This window comes from Fulmarus glacialis, unplaced genomic scaffold (assembly GCF_000690835.1).
Source record: "Fulmarus glacialis isolate BGI_N327 unplaced genomic scaffold, ASM69083v1 scaffold28244, whole genome shotgun sequence".
NCBI lineage: Eukaryota > Metazoa > Chordata > Aves > Procellariiformes > Procellariidae > Fulmarus > Fulmarus glacialis.
In genome coordinates, this window is record NW_009209141.1 from 14,435 (window position 1) to 40,066 (window position 25,632).

General features: G+C 36.7%; 1 protein-coding gene across 4 annotated transcripts in view; it reads right to left on the minus strand.

Moving 5' to 3' along the window:
- ACSL3 (acyl-CoA synthetase long-chain family member 3) overlaps window positions 1-25,241 on the minus strand; it is a 30,951-nt gene extending 5,710 nt beyond the window's left edge. The window contains exons 1-13 of one of the 4 annotated variants that reach the window (XM_009576746.1): window positions 24,819-25,241; window positions 18,202-18,379; window positions 11,867-11,976; window positions 10,438-10,580; window positions 8,895-8,904; window positions 8,394-8,530; window positions 7,663-7,786; window positions 7,319-7,390; window positions 6,668-6,807; window positions 5,752-5,924; window positions 4,582-4,656; window positions 3,360-3,551; window positions 1,969-2,083 (exon numbers count right to left, since the gene is read on the minus strand). In XM_009576746.1, coding sequence (XP_009575041.1) covers window positions 1,969-2,083; window positions 3,360-3,551; window positions 4,582-4,656; window positions 5,752-5,924; window positions 6,668-6,807; window positions 7,319-7,390; window positions 7,663-7,786; window positions 8,394-8,530; window positions 8,895-8,904; window positions 10,438-10,580; window positions 11,867-11,976; window positions 18,202-18,379; window positions 24,819-25,169 — 1,820 coding nt within the window. In that variant the 5' untranslated portion in view covers window positions 25,170-25,241. Of the gene's footprint in view, window positions 1-1,968; window positions 2,084-3,359; window positions 3,552-4,581; window positions 4,657-5,751; window positions 5,925-6,667; window positions 6,808-7,318; window positions 7,391-7,662; window positions 7,787-8,393; window positions 8,545-8,894; window positions 8,905-10,421; window positions 10,581-11,866; window positions 11,977-18,201; window positions 18,380-24,818 lie in introns of all 4 variants that reach the window. The other 3 variants (XM_009576744.1, XM_009576745.1, XM_009576743.1) reach the window with 3 other exon arrangements.
- Between the last annotated feature and the right edge of the window lie 391 nt (window positions 25,242-25,632).

Consider the following 25,632-nt stretch of genomic DNA (forward strand, 5'->3'; position numbering starts at 1 on the left):
GAACTCCCTTGGTTTTTTTGCCATGTTTGCTCATTCCTCAGGTAACTATTACTCATTTTCCTGACGTGATGCTTGAGACCCACTGAATGCATCTGGGATGAGTGAAGTCCTGATAAAGCAGTAGGAGTCTCCTCTGAAGGAGCTCTAATCATGATTCCTTTCAGCAAACATTTTATTCCTTATGTCACTGAGTATTTTGCCTCAAGTGGTCAATTAATACAGCTTTTGAAGCAGGGATATCATGCAAACACTTTTGATTCCCTACTACCATATTCAGAGGAGCCTTGCACCCCAAGATCTAAGGTGAAATCACAGATTTAACCCATTTGTAAAAGTCTGCCCTCCTCGCCCTTTTGCATGTGGGAGATAGAACAGCTACAAATGAAGGACGACTCTTGCATATAAGATCACCCGGGCAAAGTATAAGGAGAGACAGGATATAAGAGAGGTCATAGGCACTGCTAACAAAAAGTCTCTGAGCTCACACTGCTGAGGTGAGTATATACCCACAATGAAATGTGCATATGGACAATCATTCAGAGAATCTGTATTACATGGCTACTTATGCCAAATCACACACATGGAAGTATTAAGAAGAAATACAGCAGCAGCAGAAAAACCAATCTGGAATGTACTTGGACTCTGTTTGTAACTTACCTTTAAAAATTGCTCATAGGTTTTCCTATTTTTAAGTAATAGACAAGACACAGACTATCAGAGTCAAGTGCCTGTCTGACAAGTGCATTTTAGCCTCCAATGTTATGTTGACCTGGCAAAATTAACACAAAATTTGATAGTGCAATTCCAATAGCGAACTTCAATCTTAGAACAGCAGAAATCACCTTTTCCTCCATAGACTACAGAGGGTGCTCAGAACAGGCACATAACCTCAGGCAGTCAAAGCAAGCAAACATGAGACTCGCCCAATGGGTCAAAACCACAAATAAAGCTTAATATAATCGAAGTTTTCTCAGCAGTGGCATGCCCAATGTGTGTTAGCCTATTGATCCAAAACTGTCAAAACTGAAGTTACAGGCTGACTACCATTAGTGAACACAAAAAAAAAAACCACAGAGAACCAGGTGAACAAACCAAAAGTTAATTTTCTATTTATTACCACTGAGCAATTCTCTGGTATGCTTGTCCTGGCCTCTTTCAGTCAAAGTTATCAAGTGGGGCTTTTTTGGCCATCCTGGAAATCAGAATATTTCTGATCATTCAAGAAGCTCCAATATGACCTTCCAAACATCAAAATGACAAGAGGAAACAAAGACCACCTGAAGTATATTTATACGTGTAAGTCTATATTATGCACAGGTAGGAAATTCTAGAAATAGAAACTTAAGACATGTTTGAGCCCTTATATATCTAATTCAGTAGTACATGTAGAAAGCAAATAGAAGGGACATTTGATCATCATTTATTAATTGTGTGTTTGCATAGTGTTTACAGAGGTTTTCTCTCAAGCTTCAGGGCTTCTGCTGGTGTACTGCAGGGGTTAAAGAAAAGTATTTTTAATGCGCAAGCCAGCTTCTGGGCTGTTGGTGGTTTTTTCCCCTGCCTTCCTCTGAAGTACAACAGTACTTCCTCTGAAGAACAGACACAGCTAAATACAACAAGGAGCAAGGTGTCCTAGGGCTTCTATAGGTAATCATCTCTAAAGTGCTTGAGTGATGTCTGTTATGAATGCATTCAGGGCTTAGCTGCTTTTCAGACTGGGGAAAAGGGAATGAGAGAGACTCGTTCTTGGCATTTTCCAATGAATGATGAAAAAAATGGGAAAGGAAAAATAAAAACGTACATTTCAGATGTTTTAGTTTTGATAAAGTTATTCCATTGTATTACAAGTAAACTCCTTTTTCAACTGGTTTAAAAAATTCCACACATCAAGTGGCAAAAAATTTTGCCTGTGGCTTCAGTAGGACAGACAAAGAACACAGCAGTAACAAAGCATCAGCTGCCTCTTACCTGCTTGCATACGCACAAATATTATCTACCAGTGGAAGATTCTTTAGAGCTGCTTCTACTTTGCCAAGAGAAACATATTCTCCTGCCTGGAGTTTTACAAGATCTTTTTTACGATCTATTGAGGAAAAAAGGAATTAAACGTTAATTACAGAACACAAAACTTCAGACACTGATTTTACGCTTTTTCTGAAATGTATATATAAATGCCAAAAGGTAAGCTGACTCATGTTTGGTGAATGTTCCAGAAACATTTAATATCAGATTTCCAGACTTTGCATTTTATCAATCTGTCCCTCACATAAAAATGAGACACATTTCAATTCCATGCATTTTCTGCCTTTAGAACAGCGTTTCCTATATGACAGCACTGTCATGTGAATGGACGACAACTAGGATTACGCAAAAGCCAGTGTTTGGCTAGAAGCACACATTTTTGTGCTGTCTGGTCCAGACGCTTAAGGCAGGAGATGCACCATTTGGTGACATTTTGTTATTTATTCCGAGGATAAATCCATATTTAAAGACATAAATCCACGTCCACCTGTTATTTGAAACACAACAGTAGGAACCGAAAATAAAGCCCAAAATTACTTGAGCTTATTGTACGTAGCCCAAAGGCGGCAAAGGTGACTGCAGGGCCTTACCCCCCTAGCTGTGATGGCAGCCAGGAGTACCTCTCCTTTGCTATATACCTTCACGCTGCTTTGTGCAACCAGGCAAGGTAGTTTTGTAGCTGTCTGACCTGTTCGACCAGTGCAAGGCAGCTGCAATGGGACCTAAGATTTTTCTCATATAATAAACCAAATAAGCTCAGTTTTCAGGATTAAAGAGCACGCTGAATCACTCACTGGCTTCAAGAGAGACACCTGGTAGTTTATAGGGCACCTATTTTTGTGCCTACAGGTGTCAAAGAATTATGAGCCTATCACAGGCTTATGTATAACACCTTTACCTTAGTATATTTTTCCCCTAGTTCCTTTATGATAAAGGGAGATTCATATTATAAAGAATGGCAAGATTAAAAAAAATGTTTATTTAATTCCTGAGCACATATTACCAAGAGAGCCCTTCCACTGAATCAAATTCTTGCAAAATTATAAAATCTAAGGCAGCTTATCTAGCTCAATCAGCCTATATTTAACTCTCTAATTACTACTGAGTCTCACTAACAGAGTGGAGTCAATGTTAAGACTGTTTTAAAAGGAAGCAATTGTTTTAAAAATCAGCTTTTAAAACACACAATCAAGTTTACGTTAACATATCAGAATTTCCCTGGGATACATGGAAGGAGTTTAGAGTGCATGCCAAGATACGGAGATTTTTTTTGGTTAATTACAGTATTTAGCAGCCCTGAAAAATGTATATATGTTCACTTGAATTTATTAACTCACCAATAATTTTTAGACATCCATCTTGATGAAACTCTCCAATATCTCCAGTATGGAGCCACCTCTGCCCATTCTCATCAACAGTGAAATCTTTTTTGGTTCGTACTTCATTTTTGTAGTAACCAACAGTCACATTTTGCCCTCCAATAAGAATCTCACCTCTAGGATATGGTTTATCAGTGTTGTAATATCCACCTAAAAGTACGGTTTTTATTAAGTTAACAAGAATTAAAATATATTCCAAAGCAAGGATTCCTATTATTTTTACTATTTAAATATAGAATTAAACACTTTAGTAAGTCCTTAGCCAAAGCTACCACTTGCCTAAATAGTTCAGTAACAGAAGAGGTGGTTCCAATTCTTTTCAGCACATAAACAGCTATTTAACATGTGCATTTACAAACAGTGAAATTCACACACGTGCAGAGGGCAAATGCCACCTCTATGCAATCTTTCTGCCAGGACTAACATGCTCTGTCAGTTTCATACAGGCTCGAATAAAAATTTAAAGAAAAGGAAGATAAATTTTGCCTCATATTTCAGGAAAGAAAAAAAACTGTAAGGTTTCACAGTAGCCCAAAACACCATTAAGTATCATGTATTTCTACTCTACAATACATAAAAGCCTACAGTGAAAGGAAATCATCTAAATACATTCCAAACCTCATTAAATGTATTTTATATAGCATCCATTAAGCTTCCATTCCATATGCCAATTTTAAAATGATTTTATTAATAATAATATTATGAAGACTATTTTCAAATAATTTCTTAATGGCAACAGAAGGTATCATGCGTGCACTTCAGCTGAAGTCTCCTGAATCCAGCACCTCTAAGACACAACATACAAGACCTGCACGCTGTCCTGCAAGAATACTGATCTAAATCAGAAAGAGGTACAATGCTGTATACATTTACACAATATGCATGTATTGGAATATAAGAAATAGTATAGCCAAAAAGAGTCATAATACAACCTAGCCAAAATGCCACTCACATTGATAGCTTCTGTCTAGACACTTATAAATTTAAAAACCACTGAGGAATTTATTTTGCCTTTTTTCTCCCACAAGATCAAACTTTTATAGGTAAAAGTAGCATTTAAAATTTAAAAAGCCAAGAAATAGTCTTCTAATTACTACTACTGAGCAAAGCCCAAGAGAAAAATAGCTATATAAAGTTCTTACAAACACACTATAATTTAATCACATACAGAAATTCTCACCTTCTTCCCAGTTCATTAACTTGATTTCACAACAGACCAAAGGTGCTCCCACTCTCCCTGTAGTGTAGTCCCAAACTAGATTTTAAAAAAGAGCATTTTTCAGGAAAAAATTTTATGAAAACTGATTAGAAAAATCTTATTTAGTAAAAATTAACTACTACTTATTGTTGAACTTTAACTCATAGAAGAAAACTTCCAAGAAAACCAGTGGATCTATCAAGGCAACGCAGATAAAATCCTTATCCTGAGAATAGATGGCTGTTTTTACAGATACCTCCAGTCATACCAACACAGCTTTGACAGTAAGCTATCCATGTGGGATCATGCTTCAGAAGCAGCACAACAACTTTAAATAGTGTTTGCTGGACTCTGAAATAAGTAGCAATATTTCATAACAATTCAGGGATTCTATATTTTGTTTCACTTCTCCGAATTCACTTCTCTGAATTCACTTCTCGATCCCAAACACTTCTGCATCTGGGCACCTTCCCAGAAGAGCATCCCTGGAGACTATGACGTTTGTATTATGGTTCCACTATTTTTTTTTCCAAGCTACTGAAGAAGCCATTTCCAAAGACCTCTTGGAATAAAAACCACGTCACAGCAGTTTGTGGATCACAAGGAACATAATACATGTTATACGATCTGGCATAATCTAGCAATGAACCTTAGATTCTCCTCACATGATTCCTAGGTAGATCACACCATTGCCAAAAAAAAGCAGCTCTGACTGTTCCTGCCACCACTGAATATAAGTGAAATTTTAGGACTAAAAGGCAACTGAAACCACTAAGTTCTGTTATATGACACTAAAATCTAGTGCAGGCTTTTGCATTCCATTTTTTATTTTCCTAATGTCTCAATACACTCACCAAAATCAGAAATAATTTATTCAGTTCAACTGGTAAGTGCAATAATGCCAAGATCCCATTCACATTATTACAGGTTTCTCACAAATGAGAACGTTCATTTTATATGTAGGTCACCAGCTTTAGCACAATGTGTCAAAATTAGTACTCCTACTGTTTTATACATTTATGATTACAAGTAATTCCCAGGATTCCCCAATTATGTTTGGTGGCATACACCAAATTAATAGACTGTCAAAGATGATACACGGAGAGCGCGCAGCACGGATCACAGCACTCAGTGGGATGCACCGACACCAACCTTCCGTGATTGTTCCAGCTCCAGCTGATTCGGTTAGTCCATACCCCTGTCCTACAGGGCAACAGAAACAAATGTTCATAAACCGCTGAGTTGCTGCAGAGAGTGGAGCTCCTCCACAAAGCAGGATGCGAATTTTTCCACCTAGCAGCATTCGTACTTTCCGGAAAATAAGGCTAAAATGCAAAGATAAGAGTATATATTTGTTGCTTAAAAACAAAACAAGAGAGTACCTAATTTTGTACCTGAACTGAAAGTTTCCACCATCTTCAAATAAACTTTTATGGCATTCAAGGAAAACTTTGAAAGACCACTTTTAAGTTGCCTGTGTTTTCAAAAACACAGGCACAGATTTCTAAGCTTGTTTCCACATTCTAATGTGAAGATGTGTTAAATACTTTGAGAACGTAGATTCAGTAAGACAGTAAAGTTCTGTGATTTTCTCCTCAAAAATAATTTAAATAAGCTGTATAAATTTTGCAGTTATATTATCCTTTAGTCTCACTAAAATTGGGAGTTGGACTCGGTGATCCTTATGGGTTCCTTCCAACTTGAGATATTCCATGATTCACTTCTGTGAAAATGTGAAGTCTACAGTTATCTATAGGAATAGACTTCCCATCTTACCCAAGAATTGTGTAAATCCATTATTAAAGTCCTGATGAAAATAATGTAATGAATATAAATCTCCAACAAGTTTCAAATTAAATAACACTCACTTAAATTATATCAGTAAATATTTAAAACCATCACACAAAGTACTGATTTGTTGTTTCAATTTACAGTTAATTACAGACTTGTTCATGTTCGAAGTGTCAACATTAAAACAAAAAGCACAAAAAAAAAATCAGATACTGCTCATGTGGTAAAACTTCGATAAACATTTTTTTGGTGCCATTAAATATAAAATTAAAATTACCTATCGCAGAGCGGGGTAGTGTAACCTTTGGAAATCTGTTCCATTTTGTAGTTGTAGGCCAATATAAATAGATTCCGCTGGAAACTAGTCATTTCATTCACTTTATTCATGACATTTTTGTAGATCCGATCCATAATTTCCTAGTTACATAAAAAGATTAACTTTAACTCAAAGAAACAGAAATCCTAAATTCAGTACAACAAAAAGAACACATGATCTAGAAATTCTAGTACATTTCAGATGACAACCCACTCCCAGGTTGCTTCCTTTTCCATTGCTAAGAGATAGCAAGATGTTCACAGAAACCAGAAAAGCAAACATCTGAGTAGGAGCACTAGTTAACCCCAAGCTGCCTGCTGCCAACTATCTTTATTCCATTCATTTACTATGATGAATAATAGATGACTAATTAAAATGGCAATCTAATCCCCATAGCTATTTAAACTTTGAAAAATATTGACACTCATATGATGAATGTTTATCCCCAAGATACAAATAAATACCAAAAATATTATTTTAAGCTAGCTTAACATCAAAGGTTCTACCTTTTTTATTTAAATTATCATTGCATTAATTTTGTTGTTAAAAATTTGAATTATGAATTATATTTTTTAAATAATTTTTTAAATTATTTCGCCTTCAGTTACTTACCGGGACAGCTGCCATTAGGGTTGGCTTAAGTGTAGTAACATCACCTTTGCTTCCTTTCTTTATTTTAGAGGACTAAAGCAAAGAACAAGTTTACTAGCAGACACATTCAAGATTTTTAACATGAGAAACAAAACGACATAGTACATCTTTCAAACCATCACTTTCATTTAAATTATATTTTAACAATTAAAACTAGTCCAGAGTACCATTCATAACCACCAATACCCTGTTTCATGAATTGTAGAAAAGAAGATTCATTGCAATATTTTTAAGAAATATTACAAAGACCTGATCTGAGTAATTTTTTTTTTTCCCCACCATAAGGGCTTACATCTACAACATACCTGGTCAGCTAATGTCTGAGGCGAAGAGTAACCAATGCGGCATCCATGAGACAGACACACCAGTTCAGCACTCAGCTCCAGAACATGGGCAAGAGGCAAATAGCCAATATAGATGTCTTTTTCCCTGTAAAGAATTTTTAAAAGATAGGTTTATGTTGTACCATTAGAGGCCTCAGATGAGTCATTAAGCCAAATTTACACAGAGCTTACTGCAGAACTAGAGAAAGTGGAAAAATTATTTTGAGCTTGAGAACATATTTCAAATAATGTGGGTTTTGTCTTAAAAGTTGCGTACTACATACTGTAGGTGTAAGGCATGAACAAGGTGTCATGTTTACTCATCCCAAGACAATTAACCATGTATTACGGTTGCAAAGGCAACTCTGTGGACAAGATTAAAAACTGCACCAAACAGAAAGAAACCACAGAATTTAACGCTAACCAAAGGAAGTACTGCTTAGGGAAGATTTCAACCACTCTAGTGCAAGGCAGCCTCACAGGCTTGTGTGTCCTGGTCTTGCCCACATACAGAAGACGAGAGAACAAATGGCACATGAAGTAGTCATGTCATTTAATGCAGTACTGAAAGATGCTCAGATATCAGTGCATAGCATGATGTGTCACAGACAAAGCAACTTAAAAACAGTTAATATTTTACACAGTAATTAATCTAAAATTATATGCAACTACAGGACTTCTTTATTTGCTGGTAAGTAACTGTTGGTACGTACCCCAGATTTGGAATCCTCTCAGCCATTCCAGTTATCCCAGCAATTATGTTGCAATGGGAGATCATAACTCCTTTGGGAACTCCTGTGGATCCACTTGTGTACATGATCACCGCGATATCCGAGGGTACAGGCCTAGCCTGCTGTTTGTTTCCTGTAATTTGTGTTAAAAAAGAGCATGTATAATGTGTGGAGAGCCCATCAGACTGGGAGATCTGATATACTAACATATTTCAGCAGTCATTCCAATATAACACTATGTGACTATTGCTATTACATTTTCCTTTCAGTTAAAAAGATTGTGGTCAAGCTTAAGTGCCTTCACAAAGAGTAGGAACTTCTTTGTATTAGAAGAGCAATACTTAGAGTGATTGTCCTAGTCTACCACAACAACGCTTTTTCTGTTATGTTTCCCATATTCCTGCAGAGGAGAGAAAAATGGGCAGAGCTTTGGCTTCTCCAAAATGCCACTAAGCTTCGCATCCTTAGGAAGGTATGCTGCACTGGTTGCACGCTGCCGCAGGGTCAATCCCCATTTGCAAAGCTACTTTCCCATGTGCTCCCTGGCAGGGGAACAACACGCTGCCTCATTTGCAACACCTGCAGCAAGGCACTGCTGAGCCAACATGAGGTCCAATTTCTATATATATTTAAAGGAAGTTCAATAGCTTTAATACGATTAAAGTGTTTTCTAAATACTTGCACTGAGAACAAGAAAATATGAAAACAATTGTGTTTATTCAGAGGAGAAACTGCATAATGCGCAATATATGCGGCACCACATACACGCTGAATGAGAAGAGTTGAAAACATATTTAATAATTTCCCACTCTGAATCCTGTCCATCCTGCACAATGAACAACACCGAGGAAAAAAACATAAACAGCAGCTCATGTACTTAATATAATATTAATTGAACGTGCTTGACCATAAACAATTCATTGTAGTATTCCACAATTTATGAATGTTAGCTTGACAAAAGATAATGTTCCTTTATTATAGTGTATAGTATATAATATTTAAAAGACTGAAGAAAGAAGGATTAGACACCTTCTTACATACCACATAGATTAACAAATCTCAAGGAGCTAATGAATTATAGCCATAATTTTTTCTGTTGGTGTTGTCTGAAACAGTTCTAATAGTACATAAAACTGGTACATTAAAAAGGGAAAACCATCTTTTAAAGAAATGGAGAGGTCACGATGTTGGGAGCAAACCTGCCATTCCCCTGAACATCAACGGCAGATGGATTAACCACCCATCCTACTCCTAAAACAAAATTCAATCCAACATTCATGTGCCTTCAGTGGTTAAAAGATTCTGAAAACACAAAGAATAAGAACAGAAGAAAGCAACTACTGAATACAATGAAATCTTAAGATACCAGGTTTAGCAGCTGTTCAGAGCCAAGAATAAGAATCTGTTATGATAATAGTTAAAACACCTTCTGAAATTCTGAATTCTAATTCCAAAAATGTTACATAGATTGGAAATAGATTTCAAGATATTTACACAGTAGATCGATACTTTCAGAAATGCAGTAAAAGTGACCGAGTTCTACCAGATTTAAATGGCTATTTTACATTTTGTTATTTGTGAATTTAACAAAACTTAATGGTAGTGAATTACTGATGTCTTTTGCTACAAAATGCACAATAATTTTCTCTGTGTGCTCTGAATAACCTGGTTTTAATATGTGCGATCATAAGAATGCTTTCTAAGTTTCTATCCTGGCCTAAATGCTTATCCTAACAGTTATTCTTCAACATGTGACACTTGTTGTGGAGAAGACAGTTTTTATTAAAAGCATTTTACTCTACTCTGTTGAAAAACAAAACAAAACAAAACAAATTAAAAAAGGTCCAGACCCTAAAATCCAACCACAACCAACCCAAAACACCCCAGAGATTTTATTTAAAGAAAAAGCAACGATAAAAGGTTAATCACTGCATAATTGTTTGAGATCTGCAATTTCCCCAAGTTTACTCAACAGGGTCAAAGTAGAACAACAAATGAGATGATCCAAACAGAAAGAACAGACAACCTACCAGTATCTGCTTTGGCCCCCATAGCTTGCACAGAAGCCATAGTGTGAACAATTACACCCTTGGGAAACTCTGACCATGTTGTTGGTTTGCCATCCACTGTAATAATATGTCGCAGACGTGGAACTTGAGAAACTATTTCCTGTGGAAATGAACATGTGTTCAGAATCAAACATGGGGTTTGTGCTAACAAGAAGGTGGGGGGAGGAAATCTATCTACCATATACATTAAAAAAAAAGCATTGACATAAAATATCTGAGGATTTAAAATATCAGAGGATAAACTAGCTCAAACAGCTGCAAAGCTTGAAACTTTCCACATCTAGATTCACAGGACTAATTGAACTTTCCACTTACAAGTCCAAAAACTTTTCCAACCTTTTACTGATCTGGGTCTTATTTCACAAAAAGTCCACAAATAAGACTGCAAAGATTTGTAGAGATAATTGACTTTCCACTCTCATAGAACACTGAGAAGAAAAGGTCCTGGGCAGCTGGTGACACTAAGCTCACATAATTCTTATGTTACGTTTCTCCTTGATTACTATGCTATTTAAAATAAGCACCAGCTAGCAAAAATACAGAAAATTATTAGTTAAGCACTAGTTAAGCGTTTCAAACAAAATGTGAGTTCTAAAACAATTATCAGTGTTCTAGTGGAAGAAGAGATGATTATCACCTCTAGCAGAAGAAATTAATTCTCTTACTGCAAGCTGAAATAAATGTGCATTGTATATATACTGTCATTCTAGTAACTTTAAAAAAAAAAACAGGTTTGGGAAATTCTCATTCAAAATTCAGCAACAGCACACAGTTTTTAATTAAAACAATTCCCTTATGTGAAAGGTCTAGTTCCCCCAAAACACATCATTATGAAACCCATGCAGATTAGTGGTTCCACTTGCGTATTCAATGTGGGTCAGTAAGTCAAAAGTGTTCTCAATATTTAATAAGCTTTATTCGGCACTGGAAAACAGCTCTAACTCTTTGAGCGTAAGTCTTTAAATTTAAGAGCCATTCTCTGCTGGGAAAACATCCAACAATAAATCAGGAGGATGATCATATTTAGCTATTCATATATAGTTCATACATTTTTCTGCTCTTCCCATTTGCTTCAGCTGTTAGATTTATAGACATTAAATCCACCCAGAAACCACAGCAGTTTCTTGGAAAGGTGTTGTTCCAGGCAGCACTGCAGCTCTTCAATAGTGCAAATTGCTCATCCCGTTCTCCAAAGTCATTGACGAGCCTAAATCCCACTGAAGGCTAACTATGTTTTTTTCTGTACATGAAGACAGATCTTATTCTAAAAGAACTGTCTGCCCTATAAAAAGGCAATAAATCATTGTTCTGTACAATGGAACCAGCCCTTTTAACAATAATGAACAGATACACTGGAAAGAGATAGACAAAGAATAGTTTTCTGACCTTCAATTTTGTTTGCATCAATTCTTTACTAGTAATGATGGTGGTCACCTCGGTTTCATTTAGCCCATGTACTATTGCTGGGCCTCCCAGAGTGGCATAGAGAGTAACAACTGAAACAGAAAATGGGGAAAAAAAAAAAAAAAAAGGTGAATCTCTATTTTACACTTTCAAGCATAGTTTACAATAAAGGGCTGAGATTAACCTATTCTAAGTTAGGCAAAACAGTAAAAGTATTTTTCAACTAATATAAAGGTGGTATAGTTTTGTGCTTTAAAAAAATACGTATTACATGGACTTAAATACGGCATAATTTTCAGTTACTCCCAGAAGGAATAAAGAACAACCACTGTCTATGTGACTGTTTACTATTTCTCAACCATTTTTCAGACCATTTTTCAAGGTCTAACTAGAGATACCAAAACCGCATTACCCTATGTAATTCTCTTCTAGATCTACTCTTGTACCTTGACTTTTACCATTTTAAAAATAGGCATCTGTTCTCAGTTTAATACACTGTTTAACAGTCCTCTTGTACACAGGAAAGAAACAGCTTTCATTCATGTGACTTCTCTTTTCAGAATTCAAATGCTCTGTTACTAGCTTTTTACAATTGACTGCTAATAAGAAATTATAACAACATTGTAATACATCATCAGCAGATTAAGTCTCACACTCAGTAATAAATCTGTGACTATCATATTCTCCCATCTATTTAAAAAAACATAATAAAGGTTTAATCATTATAATCATTAGACATTGAACTGACATCATGAGAATACAGAACAGCAAGGAAAGAAAAGATTTAGGAAACTGACTATTAGAAACACTGCCTCCTGTATTTAAGGACAGCTCATTAGCAATAGGGTGTCAAACCACAATTATTTCATATTAACAAATTTTAAATCATGTTTAATTTCCTGCCATTTCTATGAGAACTGCATGAGAAAAGACAGGAGGGGACTGGGGAAGAAAAAGGCAGCTCAAAAAGGTAGAGAGGTATTGCTCTCTCTCTCAAAAAAAAATTTCCTATTTTCCAAGCAGAATCTTAAACAGGGGCATCTCAAAAAAGTTGTAATCAATCAACACAATCATTAATAATAACAACATCAGTGCTGGAAGTTTTGTTCACATTAGGTATCTGAATTTCTTTTGTATTTTAGTCTGGATTTAGCTGAATATTTAAACAACGTACTCATTAAAACAAGACACCTCATTGCACATTAGGGCTGTAACTATACTATGTTCATTGCAGCAAAAATAAAAAATAAAAATAAAATAAAATCAAACTCTGCTGTATTCTAAGATCTGAAATCCAGGGAGTAACTAACCCAGTGCAGCATACTAAGGAAGAACTCAAAGCGGTTTTCTTACACAGAAAAGTAAATAGTTGACCTCTACTTATTTTTTCCTTGTTAAAATAGTCCATCATAGCTCAGAACTGTTGCAGGGCAAATGCACATGCACTGTGTTTTCTTTAATTTGGTGGGAGCAAAGTCCAGAAGAGTGCCTCTACTAGTTCCCACGAGCTCTCTCTACTTACTGCAGTGACCCCTGTTATATAAACATCTAGCAGAAATTCAGTTTCCCCAAGCCAACAAGCACAACCGAGACAACGCACCGCCCGGAAACAAAAGTATAATCTCTGAAATAATCATTTATGTAGTTAATTATTCATCTACAATTAAGTACATCACGGATAACTTAGAGCTATATGACAGAGCCAAAGAGAAAGAGAGATATACCATTTATATGATGGGGTGCTGATGTCATGGAGAGAAAAAACTGAGCAATGACTCTGATCTGTGAAATTCTCACTTCTCCACATTGGCACCTAAAACTTTTTCAGGCAAATCTGAAAGTTTAGGTAATTTTTTTTCTCTCCTTTTTCTCTTGAAGACATACTGAGAAGGGATTATCTTTTGTGTTCATCTTTACACGTGCAATAATACAAGTGAGTCTTTGATATCTGGACTTCTGCTAGGAATACTGCTCTAAAAGTCTGACAAAAAGAAGAATCTCAACACCACTACATTTGCCAGCTAATATACAAGAACAAAGCCTTTCCCTAAAGAAACAAATAGAACTTTTGCCACTTATTTCAATGTAACTACAATGTTAAACTGAGTGTTTCAGCATCCATCATACATAAAAAATAAAAAGCGAAGTATACCTTTAAAGGCTTCAGCCAAATCAATTCTGACAAAACCACTTCTGCTCAAGCTTCAGGAAGGCATGATTGAAAAATGAAACATAACCTTTCCTATTTATTTCATTATTTGATTATACACTCGGGTGTTTTATCTGCCCACACTAGTGAAGAGCTCTTCACACAGATGAAGAGGAGATACTTCAGAAGAAAATCTGTTTTCATGTTAGTACTTTTTTTTCCATTTTTGAACTAGCAATCCCACTCTACCTCCTGCAAACACAAGACTTGGATAGCTTCAAACAATGTAAAGTATTGTTTACAATCAAGCAAGTATTTCTAATCATAAAACCACTTGTTTGTGTGAGTAATCCATAACATAAAAATTACTTTCCCCATTTTAATTCTGTAGTACAAAAGGCATTCTTTCCAACACCAGGCATGAAGCAGATGAACCTGCTCTCTTGGCATCAGTTTTGGGCATGTACCATCAGATTTAATACATTTCACATTCGGAAAGAATGTCACAACACTACCACAGCAGTTAGCTGTTATGAAACTTATATTAGCATTTTTCAGTTTACAAGTCATTTAGCAATATCTTACCACACTACTTCTTCAACATCCTCTGAATGTTATAATTCATTCAGCAAACCGACTACGTGAATACTGCATGATAGTATCATCATCTGCCAACACACAAGTCAGCCAAGTTCATGCAAGATGACATACAGCTTAGATGCTAAATACCACGTCAGACAGTGTGCTGAAGCACGTCTCAATAAGGGAATTTAAAACATTAACCCAACAAAACCAAAAACACATGCATACCATTCTACACACGACATCCATCCACTATCTCAGATATTTTTTCTCCTCAAATTACGAAATCTTCCTAGGATTTGTAAGTGTACTTCACTTCCAAATTAAAAATAATTGATACAAGCCTTTGCATTTTATTCTCAGGAGAGTCACTAGGAATCTAACAGATCCCAAAAGTGATAAAAGGGAACTGACACAGTGTATTATGAGACATAGTTTAAAAGCAACACAGGCATCTCATCTGAGAACAGCCTGTGCAGATCTCTGCTCTGGCAGGCAAGTTGGCAGCAGTCACTCACTGAAGAAACGACCAAAAATATCACTGAACTTAGGTTGGAAGGCACCTGGGAAGATCACCTGCACAAAACAGTTCATTAGAGCAGAGTGCTCAGGGCCATGGCCAGTCCGGTTTTAAGTATCTCAAAGGATGGAGATTTCGCAACCGTTCTAGGCTCCCGTCCCGGTATTTAACCACCCTCACAATGAAGACGTTTGTCCTAAAATCTAATCAAATTATCCTGTGTTTCAACTTGTGCCTGTTGCCTCCAGTCTTATCAAAACACACCTTTGAGCAGAGTCTGGCTTCATCCTCTCTGTACGCTCCCATTAGATAGTTCTAGACAGCAACAAGATCTCAACGCACTCATCTTAATGCTGAACAGACGCCGCTCTATCAGCCTCTTCTCATATATCATGTTCTCCAACTCCTTCAGCATCTTGGCAGCCCTCCACCGGACTCACTCCAGTACGTCACGGTCTTTTTTTTCTACTGGGAAGCCCAAAACTGGGCACAGTACTCTAGATGTGGTCTCACCAGCATGCAAACAGAGGAGAAGGACCACTTCCCTGGACCTACCTGCTACACTCATGTTACCACTACCCAGGATGCTGTTGGCCTTCACTGCAAGAAGGCACTGTGTACTCATGGTTGACTCACTATCCATCAGGACCCCCAGGTCCTTTTCTGCAAAGCTGCTCTCTATCCAGTTGTCCCGCAGCCTTTACTGACGCATGAGGTTATTCCAGCACACACACAGGAATTTGCAATTGCCTTCGTTGAACTCCACGAGGTTCCCAACAGCCCACCGGGCTGACAGGCCCCTCTGAACATCAGCCTTGCCCTCCAGAATACTGGCTGCTCCCGCCAACTTGCTTCGGGCTGTGACCTGCTGAGTTTACACTGACCCATCATCCAGATCTTCAATAAAGACATTAAACAGTACTGGACACAGTAGCAACCCCCGAGGGCTGGCAGCTAACTTTGTCCTGCTGATTACAATCCTTTCAGCCAATGGACCAAGGAATTTTCCATCCATCTTACCAGCTACTTACCCAGTCTCTATCTAAATAGTTTGGATGTACAGATACTACACAAGACCATGTCAAAGGCCTTCCTAAAGTCACAGTATACAACATCCACTGTCTCCTCATCCGCAGAGCTAGTCATCATACAAGACAAGCAGGCTGATACTGAAACGGTATGGGCTAGGGCAGTGCATCGTGTTACCAACTCCACCCTTAAAACTGAGGGAATAAAACAGCGTAAGGGTATACACAAAATAACCACACAGACCCCCAGTAAAGACCTAAATGAAAACTGCTTTATACTCATGAACATATGGCTTCTCAAACTGAAAGAGACTCGTGCTTAGAGCAGAGGGGGGCCATTTAAGACAAAATTTTCTTGTTAGGCTTGCTTCCAAAATCTGAAAAGTCTAATTGATATATATGTTTAGTGTAGGTAGGTAGTAAATCAGGAATTTCTGCACATCTGGCTTTTACAGCCCATCTCTTATTGAAGGAGGGTAAACGTGGCATGGGAGAGAAGAGGCCAAAGCCTGTGAGGAACAGCAGCTTCTAGAGTGCCCTGTAGGAAAACGAGAAATGTCCCCCCCAGAACTTCACAGAACCCAGCCAGGCCGGGTTTACAGTTAGGTGAATGACATATTAAGGAGTGATGACAAAACAGACATTTGAAAACAATGCCTATAGCAAGTTGAGATCAATAGGTTTCTCAGCAAGAAAAATAGGCCTAGAGCTCCTACGCATATCCTCGTGCTTAGGCTCAGACTAGGTTAGGGTATACAGCAGGCTTTCCAGCATGGCAGAGATGTACCTCGGACACAGCTGTGGCCCTCACATGACTCGACTGAAAGGGGAGCAGACTGAGCTTTGCATTTGTCTCTGCCCTGTGCTGTGAAGTGAAGCTGTGCCAGGACGCCTCCAGCCAGTCTGTCCTGTTCTGCCACTCCTCAAAGGCACCTCCAACACAGTCTGCAACTGCCCAGTGTACTCATCCTGCCAAGAAAGCACATTCTCCTCCTTGAGCAGACTCACCCCTGCCCCCACAGTTAGTGGTCTCCACAATAAAACAGCAGAAGCCTAAAGTAAGTAGGTAACTTGAAGTTACAGGATGGGACTAAGACTGTCATGGGACAGAAGAGCCCAGAAGACACTTCTGTTATGGTCACTCCATGAGAAACTGAGGAGTATCATCCAGGTCAGAGAACCTAGTCTCAGTCCACTGCCAGGGTTAAAGATCCAGTTAGTGTGTAATTAAACCAGATAATATGAATGAGAGTGAGACTGACTTTCAATAGCTCACCAAAACTGAACACAGTCTTAATGTTTCTGAAGTAGGACTCAAGCTTGTCCTTGAGCATAGCCTCAAATCAGCATTCAGGTTACATCAGGATGTATTAAATGACATGCAATGGACTATGAGAAAGTCAAGAGATGGCAAGAAGAAATAAAAATATAAAAATATAAAAAAATGTACCAGGCTCAGCCTAAGGTTTGAGTTAAGGAATGACTTACAGTTTGGTGAAGGAGTTACTAAGCAACGTTTTAATTTGAAAGAGCTGTCCAAAATATGTTCAGGACTTACTCATTCCTTTTCACTTTTTAGAGATAACAATACGATAAACTCTAATCAAAATCAAAATTGAAGAGTTGACAAAATATCCAGTTAAAACAAAACTTACAGGCACAGATGAAGGTTTCACATCAACTCCTGAAACTGAGTCAACGAATTCATGGGTGATTTTTGTTTGTTTGTTTTTAGAAACTTGGGAATCTCTACTGATTTGAAATTAAAAGAAAATAAACCTCTCACAAATTCATTGAGCAAGATATACTTACTGAAACCATACTCCAGCTGCAAACATTTCTCCATTCAGTAAGGCAAAACACTACGAAGTGCACAGTCTCTACTTTATGCAGTATTTTTATTTGTAGTTTTAAATGCTCCGTATAAACTTTATGTAAAGTTTTCTTAGTGTGTAAAGTGAAGTAAGAAAAAGGTTTGTTTTCAGATTGCGTTCTAAGATCAAAAGACATAAATATTTTAGGAAAGACGCATACTTACGCTGGTAGTTGCACATAAAACAGGCCTGTGCTGCAATCATCCACTCAGCTCTAGTCTCACAAAAGATAGCAATGTTAGTCTTTGGTTGCTGACCCAATACTGCTAAGCCATTTCCAAAATTAACAGCTTTAATGTATACATCTTCGTATGAAAGCCAGGTGTACTTGCCAAGGATGACCTAATAAGAATAATAAATTCAATTTAGAAAACTAAAATCCTTAACACATGCCCTACTACATCTTTATCCACGTGAAGAAACCACAGATGTTTGAAGTAGAAGTTGCTTAAATTCTAAAACCCATTTATTCAAGATAACGAATAATATTCTTGCCAAAACCTACAGGCACTGTGGAAGTTCCAACACAAATACTGCAAAATCTCCACACATGTTATCACCTCAGTTTCTGTTTTTTCACATTAGGAAAGCACATGATTCCCACCGTATTTTGTAGCTTCAGAAGCCCTCCGAAAGGCTGTGGTTATCTGAACCATATGCCTTCAGATTTTCTGCAAAGGTTTGTTTTATTTTAAATAAAGGGTGACAAGCACTACCTAGTACAATACATACTCTATATTTGCTTTCTTGGATATTTGAACTACGATTCTCTTATACAAATATGATACTTAGGTGTTCTTTCTTATAAAAAGAAAACAAAAAAACAGGGAAACTGGAATCCAGAAAGCAGTATATCAATGGGTTCTCAGTCAGAAATTTTGAAACCCCCCTCCCTTTGTTTGTTCTGAAACAAATGTCAGAGGAGTAATCTTTTTGCCCTTTTTGACTGCTAAACAAAAGTGGGACAGAAGACTGGACTGGAAATTACTGGCAAATCTCAGTACTGAAAAGTCACGTGGAAAAAGTTAAGCAATCTCACTTTTCTTCTATGTGGGAAAGCTGGAGCACAGTAAAATTGGATTTGAATTTACGGTTCACTATCTGTCATAGATTTCTGTGTGTGCACTTGCACCTTACAGGACTATTTTCTCACTGAGTGATGGGTTATTTCTTTGATGACATCCTAGAAATTTTCATATACAGATATAGGACAAAGATGTTTTGCACTGAGAAACCAGACTCAAATTATTATACCTTACCTGTCTACTTATACAAGCACCTTGACAATTTTGAAAACTAATTTTTATTAGTCAAGTATTTCAGACATTTCCTTTGGCTACACAGCATTAGTAATAAGTGCAAGCAAACGATTAAAAAAAAAAGCTAGGAAAGCAAACTTCCTCCTCCTCCCTCCATTCTGTTTTCCAGATTTCATTTATCAACTTAAAATAAATTTCAAACTGGTGGGCTGTAAAATCTAACAACTTTTTGGCATGTAACTACATTTCTAATGAGTCTGTTTCCACATCCTCTTCCTTAACAAAATGAATTTGAAAATCTCTCTCAAACTCTAATAGAAAGATAAAATCTAATAGATTTCTTTTATCAAAACACTTTTTCAAACTGCTGAAGTTTACTATTGGGTAACTGAGTTGTACCTACTACAGCCTTGCTGCATATTGCTCATTAACTTACTTGCTTAGCAGGACAAACCTTTCTAACTCAGGACAGGTATATGTGCAGCTGCTTGCAAATTTCACAAATGCTTTCATGGGAAAGTAGCATTTAACAAAACCAAAAAACAATACTTGCCAACAACAGCAATACTTTGCAATTTCACTAGAAAATAAACACAAATATCTGCTCAGGTTTTCCTGCTGTATTTACAGAAACTCAGCTTCATTGGCAAATAGCCTGTTAGAGTGTCAAAAACCTTACTGGAGAAGAAAGATCACACTGACTTTCTCTGCTGTAACCGGTGAGAGCATCACAGCAGACCTGCCGCCTGAGCACAGCCGCAGCACCGCGGGCAGAGGGCTCTCACACTACCTGCGCTCAGAGGCACGGCCCCCAAGGAGAAGGACCTGGGAGTTCCTTTCCGTTTCGACACACCAAGATATTTCTGGTGTAGAAAACTTTTACTGCTTCCAAAAAAAATATTGCACCTCTTCCTGTCCATCCAAATTTCAGTAATTTGGAATTTTAATTCCAATTTGGGACATTTTTCCCCCAAATGCAGTATTTCTGGCAGACTTGGAAATTCTTGACAAGCACATTAGTTAAAAACAATTTACAGAAATTAAATCGGGCGACACCCTTTCCACCATTATACTCTACCTGCACAGCGTGGCCTCAGGGATGCTGCTCTCAAATAATTAGGCCAAAAAATACAAGCAGATTCTTGTTACTGTTTCTGGTAAGTTTGTCAATCCGTAAATGAACGGGTTTTGGTAATTTCCACCATTCACTACATATCTCATTAAAGTTGAAATAATAAACATTAAAGGGTCAAAAATGGATCTTTCTGAATAACACTTGTGATTCTGATTTTTTCCCTTTTTTTTACTCTCTTAAATGATTTATCCTCATTGCTTAAACAAGTTTGATATAAAGTAGTGAAAGAAGGCCTTACTGGTGCTTTCCTTTCTTCAGAGGTTAGAAAAACCACAGAAGCACTGTTAGTTATAGTTATTTTTCTATATATAGAAATGTAGTTATATTTCTGAAGAACACTGATGTGTGAAAACAGATGAGTCAATGCAGCTATTTGGACTTTTACTTTTCCTACTGCCTTCCATATATTTAAATTCCCACGTTCCCTTCCTCCCCATGCCCTGCCTTTCTTCTCTATTCCCTCCCTATGACATACTAATATAGTGCTTCTGTCTGTATGTCCCTTTCTTCTGCATTTCCCTATGTGCTTCTTTTGCAGGACACAGAGCAGGTTATGGTCTCTCTCATCTTTCCTTATGTTTGAGTATGTCTCCAAATCCATCTCCCTTCTTGGCCCTTCCCTCAGTAGCTTCCACCAATATTTTCCAATGTACAGTTTCTGCTGTAGATAGCTGTTAAGACTGATGTTAAGTGCCATAATCTTTTAAACGTTCACACACGTTTAATTTTACAACTTTCAGACGTTATTTCTGCTAGACAACTACTTACACACGTAAAGAAAGTAACTGTCCAAGAGTTTGCAAGAGAAGGGCCGGGCCAAGAAGTCAGGACTATTGAGAATTGATTAAACAGACACATAAAACCAAACACTAAATCAGAAGAGACAGCACCTCTGAATATTTACTTCAAAATACTACATTAAATAGAAAAATACTGCCCTCTAGTGCACCAGCTTTTAAACATACTTAAACTGCAGGTTAATAAAAATATCTGAGTGCATTGGAAAATATTATTAAATATCAGTACTGTATTAATATTTGGAAATCCAGCAAAGTACAGAGACTGAATACTTGCAGCATAGGGAACATTTCTTTAATCTGGATTTTAGGGCAACCATATTCAAATTTTTAGTGCGAAGGTATCATAAAATGTTCTCAAAAAATCTGCAGGCATGTGCAGAGTCATTAAACTACCTGATCCCAGTTACCTTCCAAGGTCTTCCTAAAAGTAGCTTATAAGGCTTGAAGAACCTTGACTACAATTTGGAAACCAGCGATTACAAATTAAATACATTTCCCTGTAGAAAGTATATTAAAAATAATACAAAGGAGGTTATTTGAAATGTCCGTTTTTGGCCTTTTTCACATGAAAACATGGATTGCAGCTGAACACTTCTGAAAAACCCCACCCTAAAATATTATTTACATAGCACCCTATGTTTTTCAACATCATAAGCTACTCTTTTACTGCTCAATGACTTGGCACGGCAAGAATCTTCCTGCAACTTCACAGTAAGTTTCAGTATCAGCTATAATGAGTAATATTCTGAATTCCCAAGTGCTTGCCCATGCGCTTACTGTTTCACGTACTTCTCACAGGCTTTAGATGCATCATCTTCCCCTACCAAAATCGTGTTTACTTTTCCCCACACGTCTTATTTTTTATGTTTCCATTAATTCTGTTCTTGGTTACAAACCCTTTTTAAAACAGAACAAAACAAACAACCCCCAAAACAAACAAACAATCCCCACAAAAAAAAACAACAAAAGAACACATACACAAACAAAGCAAAATCCACATACCAACATATATAAAAGCAAGCACATGACAATATAACCTTTAACTAAGATGACATAAAATAATCAACCAGCAGAATGAAGTTCATGTTTTGGGCATCATAAAATCTAAGCTCTGCTTAAATTAATTAATTTTTCCAATTAATTACATCTTAATCTCTGAAGTATTTTCAACATTATTTTATCCTGACTTTATTTTATCCTGACTTTATCCTGATTCTATGATTCTATGAAATATGTATTTGATGAAATTAATACTAGGTATGCTCTCCAACACATGTATGAAAGGACACTACAGAAGGAAACAGAAAAACTACCTATGAAATATTATAAAATACAACAAAGTAAGCAGAAGGAAGTATCTGTATTTAATTAACATCCATGAATTCCTGCTACTTTGGCAACTACACAGGAATAAAGAAATCTTTTGAACAATATAATATCATAAAAATTCAAGAAATTACAGATTATCTGGGATATCATTATTCTCAGAATAAATTAATGTAGTATCTGATCTTAAAGATGTTAAATATCTAGCCTTAAACAATTTTAGCTAGAAGGGCGAGCACACTGAGTTCTCCTAAGAATCAGAAGCTATTTTACTTTTTTGAGATATGTATTTACCCCATTAATGAATCATTAATTGGGCTAATCTAGCCCATTGCAATTTGCACAGAGAGACATCTTCTAATAGGTAATGCAATTCAGTACACAGACCCATGATCTACATTCAGATCTGCCCCCAACTTGCAGATGACCTCAGAAAAATGCATCAATCATTCCCACCACTGTGTTCAACTTCTGAAAGGGAAAAAAAAATTAACAAGTTTTGCAACTCCTGTAAGGTATAGAATAATATGCATTACATTTAAGAATTTAAATTGTCAGGCACCTTTTTGAAAAGTTGCACCAAATAAACCTCAACAAGTTGCCTTTACTAAAGAGAACCAGGCAATAAAAAGATGCATGTTATGAAAGACAAAAATCAAAGGAAAAGAACCCTGACATTTAGAATCAAGAAGGTATTTTGTGAAATTTTCCAATTTTCCTCACTTGCCAAAACATGCTATGAGGTATTAAGAAACACTGTATTTCTTAATGGAAAAAAAAATTTTAAAGTAGACTTATGTGATAATGCCACAACTTGGAACAAAATACCATGAGGGCAAGTATGGCAATCGACCATAATGAACTGTTGTGTCAAGCTTAGACAAAAATACCTAACTTAGGTAATTTCTAAGTCGAAATACTTAGAAACAAGTAATTTAAGTAGGTCAACATCAATATTCTTCAGCTTTCCAATATTCAGAACATTTTGCTTGCATAATGGCAAAGGCTAAGACTCCTAAGTTCTTAAGCCTTACATTACTAATTATGTTTAAAAACCAGGGCACACATCATGGGCAGCCAAAATTCTGATTTGTGCTCAGAAGCCCACTTTGTATAACACGAACTTTCTGTTTCTTTACAGGGCAATGAGGCAGGAAAACATCAAGAAAGATTAAAGGTACCCATTTCTCCCAGCATTTCCTTCATACTGAAAAATTAACTCCATAGCTGGGAGGAAATTTCACTAGCAATTAAAACTTCTACAAAGACTTTAATAGAACTAAACTTTGCTATGTATTGTGGTATTAACCAAATTCTACTTTAAACATTATACTCCTATATCATAATTAAAACTAGAAGTATTTAAGGAATCCTTTATTGTATGAAGTGATACATTTTTCTTCTGCAGGAAGGCTAATCTTAACTAAAAACTGTCTTTATAGCGTGTGGTTAACAACTTCTAATACAGAAGTGCAGACCTCTAACACATATCCGCACATACACGCGTATCCTGTTAATGGTATCTGGACTTGCTTCTTCAGGCAAAACTGCATTTTTAAATGCCTCTGAACAAATACAAAGCAGCAACTGACAATACAGGCCTGAACTTACTACAAAAAGTCAGTCCCTTGAAACAACATAGATTGAAATTACATCTCCCTCACACACCATGATTACAGATTAGCAGAGAAGTAGTTCACCTTAAAGGAGAGTGAAAAGGGGAGGCGGGGGAAAGACACTCCCAATTAAAGTCTGTGCAATCCTTTTCCAAACAAAAATTTCATTTAAGCCCTGAATTCATAGGGCAAAACAGTAAATCCTTAAGTTACAATTAAGTTTACTGGAAAGGCACATCTGAGTATAGGCATCTAGTAATTTTTCTACATTTATCGGATTATAGTTCAGAATACACAAAAGGGAGACTTTTTTTTTAATTCACCTAAAAGGAAAACTTTAAAGCCAGTTACATCATCAGCTAAATATTAAAAACAAATACCTAAAACATGTTTGCGTTTTTTCTTTCGCTGAAACCATAAAAAAGGATATCTACTCAATAATGCAAAAAGAAGGTTTAGATTTGTTTTAAATGCTGAGTAATAGAAGGTTGGGAATTAGATAATTTAACTCTTTTCATGACTACTTAACCTAAGTAGAGACACTTATTTTTTCCCCCCGATTTGCTTTACTGGACTAGAAGTGTTGCAAAAGAAAGTAAACACACTTTGAAAAAATTCTTGAAGGCAGACTGCAAAAAGACTTACCTTTTTAAAAACTTTTCCTGATGGCTGGATTTCATCTTCCTCTTTTAGGATTTCACGTGTTCCCAAGAGTTTTTTGTCCTTAAATTTAGTTTTAGCGTATTTAAAAACTTTGTCGAGTGTATCACACCCAGGATATAAAACTGAAGCTAGGCAATGTAGACTGTTAACAGACCTGTATGCACCCCCAGGCTTGTTATTCACAGGTTTAGCTTTAACCTGCTTGGCTTTTGCTATAGCCTGCCTTGATCCTGAAAATATGTACCATGGAATGTACGTTACAAAGGAGTACACCAAGATTATAAAGTTTATAAGCTGCAGAAGAACAGGGTTGATGTTATGCTTCAACTTCATTTTGGCTGCTTGCGAAGGTTACAAGGAAGAGTTCAGAAACATGGATCGATCAGACAGGGATCCAAAAAGATCTGAAAAGAGAAAAGAAAATGTTAGTGGTAAACTGTATAGCTGTTGGCAAGAGGGTTATTTTCAAACATATTACTGCAATCCATAACAAAGTAGGTCTTTCTATGCAGAAATTAGGCTAAAAGTCTTAACCCCTAACACAACTGAAACAAGACACCAATACATGAGGAAAAACTCTTCCATTCCCATTTAACAGACTGCAGTACTTACTAATATTTTTATTTCTTTGGATACAACAAAACACAAACACAGAACCTAAGGAATTCGGGACCTGGGTTTTTAATTAAATGACATGTGAATGGCATATATTTATCTGAAAATGTTATGTACAATTTAAAAGATTCTCTCCAACCACATCAGAACACCTACAGGCATATCTTCACTAGCAATCTTT